Source organism: Medicago sativa, chromosome 2 (assembly GCF_051527215.1).
Source record: "Medicago sativa cultivar Bolivia chromosome 2, Bolivia_mono, whole genome shotgun sequence".
NCBI classification, from domain to species: domain Eukaryota; kingdom Viridiplantae; phylum Streptophyta; class Magnoliopsida; order Fabales; family Fabaceae; genus Medicago; species Medicago sativa.
Genome location: NC_140750.1, coordinates 10,962,338 through 10,977,955, shown reverse-complemented (window position 1 = coordinate 10,977,955; position 15,618 = coordinate 10,962,338). Strand labels below are relative to the sequence as shown.

At 30.5% G+C, this 15,618-nt stretch overlaps 1 protein-coding gene across 1 annotated transcript; it reads right to left on the bottom strand.

Moving 5' to 3' along the window:
• Window positions 1–8,656: 8,656 nt before the first annotated feature.
• LOC146944479 (uncharacterized) lies at window positions 8,657–10,308 on the bottom strand. The gene has a single exon (XM_085742868.1). It carries the CDS (start codon window positions 9,926–9,928, stop codon window positions 8,972–8,974), a length of 957 nt encoding a protein of 318 aa, XP_085598994.1. The 5' UTR covers window positions 9,929–10,308; the 3' UTR covers window positions 8,657–8,971.
• Between the last annotated feature and the right edge of the window lie 5,310 nt (window positions 10,309–15,618).

Here is a 15,618-nt window from a genome sequence, read left to right as displayed (position 1 = left end):
CAAAATTACACCAATCAACTTTCGTACGACTCAATGATATAGGAAAGAATAAACCAAATATGAAAATTGTTACACCTTTAGGATTACTCATAAAAACTAAAATAACCCAAATGCATCAATTTGTTTTCAACTACAGTACCAGAAGCTAAAATAAAAATTGTGTCAAAACCTTACCATGAGCTAAAATTCAATCATCATGACCTCTACTATACTCCACATAACAAAGGAAGATTTTTCTACCGCCATGCAACATAACAAAGTTAAAATAAAGGCCTTTAAGAAAGAAGTTAAAGTTGTTTGCTTTCTTTGTTTTTTTAGTTTTAAAGTTATTTTTAAGTTAAATGTTGTTTGACAAAATATTGTACAAACTTTGATTTTTTTTTTATGGTGTCCGCGGTTCGAACCCCGGACTTGACATATATTTATGCATTGTTGCTATCAACTGAGCTAAACTCACGAGGACAAAACTTTGAATTTATTATGAATTAACATAATGAATAAAAAAATGTTTAAAATAAAAGATATTTTTTTTTACAAATACTATATTTACTCAATAACGTTTATTTTGTGTAACATGAATACAAATTTGTATCATCATATAAATGACTTGTTAAATATTTGAATAGAGAAAACAATTTAAGGAGCCTGAAATATAACATAAATAATATCAAAATAGTTGGTTTTTTCTATTTCAATTATACTCTATAATAAATTTCGTTATAAGAATACCATATTTTTGGTGTCTTTCAAAAATATAAGAATTTATATTATATGATATTTTTTTTTGAAAGATATTATATGATATTATATTTGTTACATTGTTGGTGTCATGGAAACATATATGTTTAGCTTTTTTGAATAAGAAAAAGATATGCATAATTTGTTACAATATAAAGGTGCAATATATATATATATATATATATATATATATATATATATAAGTATAATTTTTCCTTAAAAAAATATATAAGTATACTTTTTTTAGGCATCTATACCATTTATGAAGAAAATACATCTACAATTTTACTTTTAATTAAAATCAAAATTTTATAGAATTAATCATACGTATTATGCAACGACAAAAAAATTATACGCATTAGCGTAACAAAAAAACAGACACACATAAAGTATTACTCTAAACGCTAATATGTGTGTGTGTGTATATTTGCGAGGTTAAAGAAAGAAAATAAAAATATTTGGTATCATTAAATGACAGCGTGAATAAAAATATTTGTGAGGTTGTGATGATTAAACGATATTTAAATTAAATATATAAGTGATAAAAAGATAATAAAATTCCTTTGAAAAAAGGTAATAATATTAAAAGGAATCTCCTTAAACAAAATTAAATGGAACTGTTCAAAAAAAATTAAATGGAAGAAAAAAACATGTTGAAATATAATATTAAAAAAATAAAAGAAAAGGTTCCCAACGTGAATTGAAGAGAGATGCTTGTGAACTAAATTGTCGAGAAGTAGTTTTTTGAAGTAGCATTCAACAACTTTTGGCCAAAATGCTCATTCCATTCAATTTTATGCATTAAAAAAAGTATCTTTTTTAGTAAGTACTTAATTGATATTGTATTTGGCCTAACTTCTCTTTAAAAATATAGAGAAGCTGAAAAAAAAATCCGGGTCAAACGGTATCTTAATCTCCCACAACGGCAGTGTAGAAGCAACTGAATTTGGAAGAAAAAAATTGGAAAATAGTTAAAAATAAAAAATTGAAAAATAGTTAAAAGTTTTTAAAAATATAAAAATTGGAAAATAGTTTAAAAAAAAATCGGTGAGGTAGCACTCAACCAAGCAACACTAAAAAAAAATATATGCATTAGCGTAACAAAAAACAGACAGACGAACATAAAATATTACTCTAAACGTTAATGTGTGTGTGTGTGTATTCGTGAGGTTGAAGAAAGGAAATAAAAATATTTGGTATCATTAAATGACAGCGTGAATAAAAATATTTGTGAGGTTGTGATGATTAAACAATATTGAAATTAAATATATAAAAGATAATAAAATTCCTTTGAAAAAAGATAATAAAATAAAATGGAACCTCCTTAAAAAATTAAATGGAACGGTTCAAAAAAAATTAAGTTAAATGGAAGAAAAAAAACATATTGAAATATAATATTAAATAATAAAAGAAAAGGTTCCCAACGTGAGTTAAAAAGAGGTGCTCGTGAAATAAGTTGTCGAGAAGTAGTTTTTTAAAGTAACATTCAAAAACTTTTGGCCAAAGCTCATTCCATTAAATTTTATACATTCAAAAAAATTACTTTTTTTAGTAAGTATTTGATTGATACTGTGTTTGGCCTAACTTCTCCTTAAAAATGTATAGTAGTTGGAAAAAAGTCGGGTCAAATGATACCTTAATCTCGCACAACGGCAATGTAGAAGCAACTGAATTTGGGAGAAAAAATTGAAAAATAGTTAAAAACATAAAAATTGGAAAATAGTTAAAAGTTATTAAAAATATAAAAATTATAAAATAATTAAAAAAAGATTATAAAATAATTAAAAAAAAGTTAGGGGCAAAATGGGAAATGCACCCTAAAATATGTGAGGTGGTATCAACCAAATTTCACCAAATAGAAAATTACAAAAATGCCCCTCTTAGAGGCAAAATGGTAAAATCATATGGATTAATATTTAATATATAGTAAGTAGATTGTAATTGCAAGTTATCGTACACGTGGCATAGTTGTTTGTATTCCATGTTGCAAAGAGTAGACGTGGCAATGTCCAATTAAACTTGAGAAATTGTTTTATGGCAAAATACTAACAAGTATTCTAATTATTCATGTTAAAAAATTAAATCCTGAAATGTTATCTTGGAAGTTATATTTTCAAAACCTTAAAAGTTTTCTACTAAAATAAACTTAAGAGAACCAAACATGTTTGTCTTTCTTTAGTATTTATAAACAGGGTTGTTCTGATGAAATCGGAGATCGTGTTCAAATATTGAAAATAGCCCCTTATTACATATGCCTACCACTTTTGGGTGCTATACTAGGAAAAAAATTAAGGCTCCTAAAGTTGCGATGCCTGGTACCGTAGCTTATCATGCGCTTACTAAGGGTCGGGCCTGTTTATCAGTCATTATTTTATTCATTTTTAAAAAAAGTTCCTTTATATTAGGCGTGTCTTATAGGTTAGAGCTTGTTTTCCTTTAAAAAAATCCATTCGAGCTTGTCTTGTTAAACATCGTTGAAAATAATGTGAATGAAAAACATGAATTTGCTTGCTGCCATGTGTTTTCAAACATGGTTGCGGAATGTCTGATAGGTGGGTCCTCTCTTGGGGGAACAAAACAAATCCTTATAAAAAGTTGAAACGAATTGTCATGGTTCCTACGATCAAATATACAAGTCCTTCAATATTACAAAAGGGATCATATTGGTCAACGTGTGACGAAGACAGCTTCCCACATCTAGCAATTGGATTTGTATGAACAATCTCACATTGAAACGACCCTTTTCGCCAAAACTATTATGTGGAAAACCTATATAAGAGATTTGGATTCTCTCGTGTATAAAAAACATAAGAGTTATGATTTATTTATTTTTAGCATATTTTCATCATTTTTGTGGATTTGATCCTCCTTGTTCTTAATGGCAAATTAATTCAAAATATATAATATAATAATAGTGGTAATAAACAATAGTATTTAGATTTATTTAAGTAGGTCAGCATGATAGATCTATGAGGATTTTTTTAGGGTTAAATATGTTTTTGGTCCCTATAAATATAACAATTTTTCGTTTTATTCCCTCTAAAATTTTCCTTCAACTTTTAGTCCCTATAAAATTTTCAATCACTACTTTTGGTCCCTATTTTTAAGTTAATTTATGGATTTTTTAAATGAAATTATGCAAAAATGTATAAAATATTGTAAACAAATTTCCCATAAAAATTTAGAATTTTTTAACAAAACACATTTTAAATATGAATTTTTAACCTTCAAAAATATAAAAATTCATATTAAATTCATGTTTTGTTAAAAAATTCTAATTTTTTTGGAAGAGATTCTTATAATATTATGAATTTTTCTGCAAAATTTCATTCAAAAATATGAATTCTACATATGAGTTTACTTTAAAGGAGGGACCAAAAGTGAAGATGTAAAATTTTTAAGGGACTAAAAGTTGAAAGAAAATTTTAGAGGGACTAAAATGAAAAGTTTGTATATTTATAGGGACCAAAAACATATTTAACCCATTTTTTTTATGACTTATGGTCTGATTACCTTTTTAACTAACAATAGTGCTATATAAAGCGAAGTAAATTCCCATGAAGGCATCATGAAAAGGAATTCAGCTAATGAAAATCACACATTTTTAAAATTCAAGAGGGGGTTATGAATAGATGAAAAGTCAACAAAAAATGTGTGGTGGAATAAACACGTCGCGATGGATCGTGAAAATCGAATTCTCTATAAGTAACATTATTGTTTAGCTAAACATGCTTCTAAAACAAATCCAAGTCTTCTCTATTTAAAAAAATGGCTTATTTGAATTGATCTATCGTAAACTAAATCGCATACCCTTATAAACCGACTTGACTTATTCCCATCTCTAACTCCAATAATACTAATCTAACATTAACAAATTTCCTCCTCAAAGTCCCACAAATTTCTTCACGTATAATTCAAAAAAAAAAAAAACATACACATGAATAACCCAAAAGCTCCCTCATGCATCCCACCAATATTCTGACCAACCAATAAATGAGAAAACAAGTGCATCAACCATGATCCTTCAAAAAAAAAAGTGCATCAACCATGAGTGAACAAAAAGTTTCAATTCTTAAGAAATCAGTACCACTACCGAACCAAGCACCAAGTAACTAACGCCTTAGTATACGGTCGAACCTTATTGCAAAGACACCCGAAATTTATGCATTCAATGCATCAAAAATTTATGCATTCAATGCATCAAAAATTGAAGTATTAGACATTTTCAATGAATAATTTTTTAATTAAAAATCTCTAAAAGTACACTTAAGACACTTGTTAACAAGATCCTAAAATCAACCATGAAAAACAAATCAAACACATTTCCAAACTTATGGGAACTCAATAACGAAAGCAACTAATAGTTAATGAAAAATGGAACTATGCTCTTAATGTCATGTTAATAATATAGAAGACGGTTAAAGTCACAAGCAAATATATAATAAAACCTTATAAACTAGATTAGTAACTTAGAAATCTAAAGGGCTCAACAAAATAACTTATTATCTAACAAAAACATATATGAAATGGTGAGAGCACACATATAACTTATCAAGAAGTGTACAAAAACTTCAAATAACTAGTAACTACCAAAGATATGAAATTAAGGACGCAAAACTATAAATCAATTAAACAACTTTCTAAAAAACCTTAAACTAGCAACCAAGTGATTAATGAACTTTAATAATTAAGAATGGATTGTTTTAAAGAATCCAATTTTTTTTATAAGATTTACTTGCCATCGTGTAAAACTTCAAATTACCACCCCTATTCTCTGAGAACCGCATGATTAGGTAAGAAAAAAAGTTAAACTAGCAGAGATATGGAATAAGGAGTACACAAACAAACAAATTAAAATTCATTTCATAAGTTATTCAACAAATACTTATCCAAACTTTGGATGTTCTCAACTTATTCCGTGAAAAGAGTTGTAGTACTCCTAATACAAGAGTATAGTAGTGGCAATGCATATACATTTTTGTCGTGAGCTTCATTGACATAATATAATAAGATTCACATGTTTGTTTATCCATTTATCTATATAACTTTTTTTGTAAGGGTTTTATCTATATAACTTGTAACCATAGTATAACGTTACTTCACTTTTCGGATTCTATGGTACCACAATTATCCAATGCCATCATCTTAAGTTTCCAGAATGAAAGCAACTTCTTGGTTTGATGGCTTAAGAAATCTAATTCTAAACACTGGCTAGTATAAAAAATTATTTCTACAAACTGATATGCTTAAACTGCTTTTTATAATAACTTATTAAGTTTTTTTTTTTTTTTTTAAACAAAGAGTGCTACAAAATATATTTTTGTTGATTTGTTAAAAATAATTTATATAAAAAGTGGTATAAATTTTTTATCGAGCCATTATTATTCGTTGGGTGCAGACAGCTATTTTATTTCAAACGGCACGTGATTATTATCAACTTTGATTGTTTTTTTTAATAAACCTTTGATTGTTATTTACGGTGATGTTATCAACTTTTTAATTGATTTAATTTACATAGTTTTTAAATATCAACTTGAGTTTAATTTATTTTTTAAAAGCAAACTCAACTACACATGACACTGATACATGGCCAAAAATGGTCTCTATTCAGTTTAATATACACACACACACACGTAATGTAACCACAAAAAAAAAAAAAAAATACACACACATAAGTGAGATAGTACTATAAAGATGTTTTTTTTTTTTCTTTCTAATTTGCACCATGTATAAGTAATGTATGAAAGATAAGTGAAAAGTCAAATACGGCAATTGCAAAAGCGTGCAGGTGAATAAAATAACATGGCTTAAGTTTCCTCCCAGACAAGGATCCAAAACAAAACTGTTATGAGTAAAGATGTTTACATTGATTTTTGGTAATACAAACGATATTATCCAAAACAGTTAAGGACTAAACTAAAGTCATTTTGGAGTTAACTCACTTGAGTTGACCTAGTGGTATTGGCTTGGGGTTTGGGAGTGTACTTCTCCTTGAGGTCTCACGTTCGATTATAACCGGTGTCAATTTAGGTGGGCTAATTTAGCTTCTTCAAAAAAAAAAAAGTCATTTTGTCGATTCTAACCGGTGTCAATTTAGGTGGGCTAATTTAGCTTCTTCAAAAAAAAAAGTCATTTTGGAGTTTTTTGGGTTTAGCGATTTATAGTCTCTTTCCTTATCTGTTTGTTGAAATCAAATTGTTTTTATTAGTGTTAGAATTGCTTTCAACAACTTTAATAAAACAAGTTATCAAATGACAACTTAAAAAAAATAACACTCAAATGAGCATTCAAAAGAAAGAAGAAGAAAGAAAATGAAAGAAAAAGTGCAGAATGTAGAATGTAGTAAAGAAAAGCGAAAATAAAGCAGAAATAAAGCAATTAAATTGCAGGCAATAATGGTTGCTAGAATCTGTATCTGTCCACTCCTGGACTCGTTTGCTCCCATGACGTGAGTATTACATAGCTTTCAGAAATCAAGGATTCCGCCCCTTGTTCTTATTACAAACTAATATATATAGACCTTGCAGGAAAAACTACCATTAAATCTTGAGGAAATTGCACTCACCTCCCCTGAGGTTTTATTAAAAGACATTCACACCCCCTCTAGTTTAAAAAAACATTAACGTCCCTTATGCTAACACTGTTAACTAACATTTTCTCCATCCACCGTTTATCTCTAACGTCAAAAGTTATACCCTAATTTGCTTTTTCTCCCAAAAACTAGGAATATGAAACGCCGAATCTATTTCAAACTTTAGACCAAACAGATTTTTCCAGATTGAATAAGAATGAATTTGTGCCAAATCTGTGTGACTGCACCAAATATGCAGACTAGACTAGTGAGTTTTTAACCAAATTTGCTTCCATTAACGTTAACCATGTGCAAAACAAATTGAAAAGGCATGCTATATAGATCTGCAACCAAGCTATGATATTCCTGTTATATTATTGCTTTGTTATGCCATAGGTCATGATAACAAACCAAATGGAAATTCCTTTCAAATAGCCAATTATTTAACACACAATTATTCCATGAATATCTATCAATTTGCCAATTTTTCAGCCACGATAACAAGTAAATGAAATAATTAAGGGAGGATTTTTTATGAAGGTGAAGGGAAGTAATGAAGGGAGGATTCCCCGATAACAAGTAAATGAAGATGAAGGGAAGGAATTTTGATGTGCACCGTTAAAAGTAACGGTTGTTTGTGTCCAAGGGGAAAGTTCTGCAATCATGAAATAATTAAGGGAGGTTGGTGTTTTTTTCAAACTAGAGGGGGTGAGAGTGTCTCTTAATAAAACCTCAGGGGAGGTGAATGCAATTTTCTCTTAAATCTTATGTCTAAATTAAAAGTAGAAATAACTTCCTATACTTGTTGAACAATGACAAACAGAAGCTTATGTTACTGGTGCCTCTTGTGTTCCCTCATTGGTAGAAAATCAACATTATTTCTTTCCTTATTTTCTATATGCCTTGACTGACTTTTAATTGGTCAGATTTTGTCAATATCCCTTATTCATTGCTATTGATTTATTATCATCAAACCAAATTGTAACTTCAGCCCAACATTATTAGCCAAATTCCAACGGATATTTTTGATTGTGGGACTGTTACAGAAATTGATTACTCCTCTCTACCCTAACATTCTATATAAGAATGGTTGTGGCTGACAAGTGAATACACAGAAATATTCCTATTATTGTTAGCCATTCTTTTATCCTTCTTTCTCTACTCCTCAAAAAAGTATCTGGGCAATTGTTCTGTGATTACCATAGCCTAAGGCCACGAGTGCACGTGTCCATAGGCTCGTTGTGTTAACCTTGGGGAGCGATCGGTAAGTTGGATTCATATAAAATAATTGGCAAATTGATTATAACCAAATAATAAGTTAATAAAAGATTCCTTCAAAAAAAAAAGTTAATAAAAGAAATTTCTTTCATATCTGCACAAAAGTACATTTAAACAAACAATATCCACCCATCCTCAAAACTAAAGTTTCCTTAAGCCAACCATTCTTGTTGACACATTATTAAATATATACATGGACCCCACTAATCTAGTAAAATACATTTTTTTGAAAGAATAATCTAGTAAAATACATGTACACCTCACACACCTAACCAAATAAGTAATCACAAATTAACTTCATAAAAATAAAAGTAATCACAAATTGAATATCAAGCACCCCCTAAGTAAAATTCCACATACTTTCTTAATTTGTGATTACCCTTCCTACCTTTCCATGTCAACAGGTGAAAGAGTTTTTTGCCCAATATGTATAAAGCTTTTGGGCTTGCCAACTAAGCTTACCTTTTGAGACTCCACATCATCACTTAACTTTTCAACATCTTCTCTCTCTTCATCCTCAATCCCCAACGAGAAATACCGAACCTTATGTGCACCATAATATTTGGTCAAAACCAAATACAAAGAAACACCAAAAACGGCAACAACAATAACCAACCAACTAAACAAAATATTAACAAGTGAAACAGCACGATGAAGTGATTCTTGATCAGAACATCTCACAACTTTATGACCTTCTTCAGAATTCATAAAACACCCTTTGGCAATTAAACTTGGTGTCCAAAGCATGTACCCCATAACCATAAGCCACAAGCCTTGAAAAAATATACTTAATGATCTCACAAAACTGACCAAGAAGCTTTTTTGCATGGGAATTCCCAAAATAGTAGTTGAAAGAGAGACAAAGACAAGAACTTGCAAGAGAAGATGGTATTGTCCTTCTGGTCCCATGTGATCAGCTGAATGAAGATGGAAGAGAAGAAGCTGTTGAAAAAAAGCTATGGAAGCTAGGAATTGTGTTAGGGCAAGTTTTGCTTGGTTTTCGATTTTGTCAAGGATTATGGAGGAGGCGGCGTAGGTGAAGAAAGCCATGGAGATCAAAGCGTGTTCGAAGTTGTGGAGATGATATGAGGGGATTGTTCCGTCTGTATCGAAGGGTTGGTGTCGGTCGGGGCCGATGAAAAGTTCCATTGAAATTGAAGCTGTTGAGGCTAACATGATTAGGTAAAGTTCAAGGTATTTGAATTTTGATGTTGAGAACCATGTTGGTGAAATGTAGGAATTTGGATTTTTAATATGGAGTTTGATGTGGTTGAAAAGGTGCCATAATCCTAGTATTAAGAAAGCAAAACCAGGAGCTACATGTCCTACAAGAGTGCCCATATATGAAAGGAATGAAGATTTAAGGATGTTATAATGTTAAAATAATGTTTTGGTCTTTTTTTTGGAAAGAATAATGTTTTGGTCTTGGAAGAGGGAAATATATAGGAGGGAAAATAGGAGATGGTTGGTTTTGATGAAGGAGAAGAATGGATAGAGAAAGGGGGGAATTTAATATTTAAAGGGGGGGATTAATTAAGTTGATGTGGTTAAATTTGAGATGGAGGTATAGTCTAGAGGGTTCTATTAATTCAAGTCCAACATTAACATGTGACTATCTTGCTTGGGGAATAAGGGTATTTTTCTTGTTCTACATATATGACCAAATGACGAATGAGATGAGGTGTAGCTCCTTTCTGATTTTCTAGATGAATTAATTAATTAAATTCATAGGGTGCATAGTATAGTACCACACGCAGCCTTTGTGCTTATCTCATTCAAGGGGTAGTTGTGCAATACAACATAAGATGATTTGAGTGTTTTTTAGTAGCTTGAAAGAAGATCGTGAAATTTATTACTAATTTCCATGCTAAAACATGCTCCCTCCGTTTCTTTTTATAAGCAAATTTTACTTTTTAGATTCATTCAATTAATGATGTATTAGCAAATTTTACTTTTTAGATTCATTCAATTAGATTCATTCAATTTATGAACCACATACATCATTAATTGAATGAATCTAAAGTAAAATTTGCTTATAAAAAGAAACGGAGTAGGAAGAAAAGGAGCGTAGTAGTGCCAAAAGTCTTCAGAGATTTATGAACATTTTATTATAGAGATTTTTTTTTTGGGGAATTTTTTTATAGAGATATTGACACTAATGAAATTTTACGACACCGCTCAATTTAATAGTTTAAGTTAAATGAAAAACATTTGTCATTTTTTTAGGGGAATATTATTTGTCTTATTAGTAAAAGATGCTTGACATAAATACAACTCGATGTCCCCGTAAGCTTAGCTCAGTTGATAGGGACATTGCATAATTTATGCAGGGGCTGAGGTTCGAACCCCAGACGTACACCCCACTTCTCCACATTTAATTGTGTGAGCTGTAGCCACTAGGCTACCAGAAAAAATAAAACAACTCAATAATATATTTCATTTTTCAATAATTCTTTCATATTCATTGAGTAAAGTTCTAATGAACCACTAACAACGTAACTTGGAGAATATAATTTACTCACACAAGTTTTATTTATCAAAAAAAGTTTCTCGCACAAATTTTAAGCATAAGCAAAAGTATATAAGCAACCGTATATATCTCTCAGACAGGAAAAGAAGAAGCAAAAACTCATAACAGGAGTGAGTGTTTGATAATACTAAAAAACACTAATCATAGTTAAGAAAAACTCTTGAATAATGTGAAGTTAGATATTATTTTTTTGAGCAAAATGTGAGGTTATATATTGTTGCTTAGAGTTATGGTAAACAAGGTCTTTTAATACAAAAATTGACAAATTAGTAAAAACAACATATTTCTTATGTTTTGCATAAATCTAGCTACTACATTAGTGTAAGAAAATTTACACAAAATATAGGAGCAATATTATTTTGTTTTGACTGAAAACATATATATAGTTGTGATATGGGAGGAAGTGTTTGTCCACCCCAATCAATAGTCGACACATATGTGTTGGTGTGTTTTGAAGGAGAATCATTTTCTGAAATAAAATATTTGCAACACATGAACAATTGAAATGAGGAGTACTTCATCATTATCAAATATGTATATGCATCACGCTATGTACTTACGATTTGGTACAGTCACATTCACCTATTTCGCTATTTGTGTCTAAGAATTTTTTTAAATCTCAATGTATTTTATTAGTGTAGAGAATGACATTATATTAAATTAATGAATGTAAATTTTATGTCAATATACTCCGATTGGACATTATAATTAGAACTTTTGACTTTGCCACGGTACCTCAAGTTGTCCTCCACAACAAACATTTGGGTCAAATCCAACAATATCGATTTCTCTGACTACGCTCAAGAGATTCTACCCACTTATCAGTATCTATGAGTCATATATACAACTTTGGAAAAACAAATCCATGAAGCACATCAACAATCTTTGATAAACCCACTTTTTTTTAGGGATAGATAAACACCCACTTTTTTTTAGTGTACCTTAAATTTTAAATACTTATTATCAATTTGCTATCTATGTTTAACTACTTATTAGCAATTTAGTTCATCCTTAACTCTGACAAGGACTAAAATGGGTAATTTGACACGATTAATGACACTTTTAAAATACTCATAATCCTAAGAACCTATTTGAAATCGTCCTACATAGTTGGGGGAAATTTTTTTTAGTTTACTCGTATATTTTCATAAGTTAAAACATTATTAACTTATAAAAATTAAATTTATTGGTTTTAAAGTTAAGATACCAAAGATGAACTATTAAAATAAATTATAACACCAAATGAATTGGTTTTAAAATAAAATGACCAACCTGAACTTTTAAAATAAGTTAAAGGATTAAAGTATTTAAGCTATTTTATATACACTTGATAGAACTCAAATAAATTTCTATTGGTAGAAGTTAGTAATATGTGTTAGTATTTTTTAGCCTTTTAATTTGGGGAATTTAAGTTACATCAAATACAGGACATTTTATTTTTGACATGAATATAGGACTTTTTATATCTCTTCACCTTTTGATAGTATTATATTGTTAAGAAAATTGGAAAAGGGAAACATTTGACCTTTTGTTTTGAATTTTTTATTTATTTTTAAGAATTGTTTTGAATCTTTTGACCCACCACTAAGCATCCATGTTTGAAGCCTGAAGCTGACCAACTTTGGTTTTTCTTCTTCTTGTCTTCCGTGGAATTTTTTTTTGTTAAGCAACGTTCTTACTATTTGTTTACCTGACTAAATCTAACTTCATTTTTTGTTGCTTTTATAATTGTTACGAAATTACATTTTAACAAAAAAATTTATTGGTGTTAACCCACCTGTGAAACTTCATTTTGGTGGTAAACTCAGTTTCCTTAGTGTGTAAGAGTTAACTGCTGCAAGTTCCATTATATACATAAAAGTTTTAGGCTTTAGATTCCTTGTTTTATCTCTGTTGACCATGGAGTGTTGATTTTCTATGTGACCAGGTTTAGCAATAATTATAAGAGATGGAGTTGAAGTTGGTTGTGTATTGGTTTAAATGGAAACGGATTTGAAAGTGTTATTATAAGGAAAGTTGACCTCATTGAATTGTACATCTTTAAAGAGATATTTATGTTCCTTGTGTTAAGGTGAAGGTCCCAAATAAACACATTCAGCATATCTATGTTGCAATTTATGTTTAATAAAAGGCCTTAAGTGAGGAGAAACCAAAGGTCCTAGAAGAATTGCAATCATGAAGCTTATGATATAAGGCAAAATATGGACATGTGAATCCTTAGTGCTAGGTACTATTCCAGGAGTATGAACTGTGTTAATCAGATAAACAGTTATGAAGCAACTAGCATTTATAGTCACACTGAGCAACCTGAAAATTGGTGGAAACAATCTTAACCACTTCAGTATCTTCCAACTTCTGTTTTTCAGCCTCGCGCATCAATGAGTGAGTGTCTTCACGAACTACCTAAGGCTTGACAGTTTCATCATGAGGTTTGGAGAGTTTCAGAATCTTCTAACTCTTGCTAAGAACCTACCTTGTCCTCTTTAGAAGCCTCCTGATGAGACATGGAATCAGCTTTGGGAGTGTACTCCTTACTCCTTAGTATGAACCTTTGAATCATACAGGGCTTCACAATTGACCACACTTCTTGCTTTCTTATCGTTAGCAATTTGAGAAGTCTCAGTAGTGTTATCGTTGCAACAATCTTTATCATGGTCGTCTTGAGCATCTTTCATTTGGGCAGAACTAGCACCTGCAAAAGGCTTTGACTGCAACTGGTCATTATCCTTGTTTTTAAGTTGATTTGCCTTGATTTCTTGTATAACGAGATGATTTGCCACCTAAGTTACGATCTATCACTTCATTTCGTAATATTATGTAAAGCATAATGATTAGAAGAGCTAGGCATATTAGTATCAATCGGTTCAATTATCAACAATGGCTTATTATGCAAGTTATCGAGATCAGTACCAAATTTACTCAATTTGCAGGTACTAACCAAGAGACTAGAAAAAATGTCATTAGCATCTAGCATATTTTGCTCGAGAAAGAAGGTATTGAATGTATTTTCCCTGAGACAAAGAAATTGAACCAAAAGGCAAGTATTTAACTTCAACACCTTGAAAATAGTCCAATTTGCCAAGTTTCTTTAGGGCAAATTGATTATTCAGCTATGAATGAGATCATGAGAAGAAGTGGAGCATTAATCAAAATATCATCCACATAAACTAAAACATAGAGGACAATGGTGTTCTTGTAAAACATGAGAAGAGATGGTCATACATACCATGCCCTTGGTGCTTGCTTAATTTAAACCTACAAACCAGATTTCTATCAGCATTTGTAAATCCTGGTGGTTTACACTTATACACTTCTTGAAGAAATTCATTAAGAAAGTCATTAGTGATGTGTGACAAGGTTAAAAGAATGTGAATGGTGACTAACTTCACAACACATGAGAAGGTATCGTGAAAATCAAAACCATGACTTTAATCCAAACCTTTTGCCATAGCTTTTGCTTTGAATTTATTTAGACTACCATCTTGATTTTCCTTCCTTATACAATTGCCTTCTAGTGAGGTGAAAGTCGAAAGAGTTACAATAAGTCCCTTGTGTTGGGGTGAAGGTCTCAAGTAAACACATTCGGTAGATGTATATTGCAATTTAATAACAGTCCTTATGTGAGGATAACGGGAGCAACCAAAGGTCCTATAAGATTTGTAATAAGGAAGCTCATGTTGTTGGGAAAAACACACAGAAAATTAAAGAACACAGTAGGAACATAAGAATATACTGTGGAAACTTTAAAACCGGGAGAAAAAACTATGATCATTGTCTAATAACTTCTAATGACTACTAGAGAATAACATTATATGGAAAATTTTATAACATTTTTGACTATTCTTAAACATCCATGGCCCCCCAATACACCCACACTCTTCAAAACAAATATCTAATTACATCTCACAACACTCTAACATAAGAGTATAAGAGAAAGAAAAAACAGTCAAATACAAGCTTCAAGTACTTCTACTATTATATTTTGTAATGAAGAACTAGGGCCTCTATAGTCTTGACCTCCTTCCTTTACAATTCTAGGGCAATGTGGAACTTTATTTCAAACATGTATATTTTCAGCCAACGCAAACAAACTTATTGTGCTACTTCCATGTACGCAAAAAGCTCTTCAACCACCTGCATAATCGCACACCACACCTTGCATCAATATCAATCAATGGCCACATACTAATCAACACTTTGTGTAATCTCGATTGAATCAACGCATCCTTGACTTGAAAATTTCATAAACCATCAATTTTCTCTAGCCCAAACTTCACAACGGAATTTGTGGTTGCAACACTTTCACAATACCACCCTTCTTTTCTTATGAGAAAGATGAGACAATGTTTCAACCACATAACATACTAAGTTAACTTGTAGGAGTTAAACTATTAATTAATCAATATACATGTTCAAATCAAATATTAAAATTATAATCATACTTTAGTGCGGAGATAAACAAGCATATGAGCATGCATAAATTTTAGAATCTATGATATGT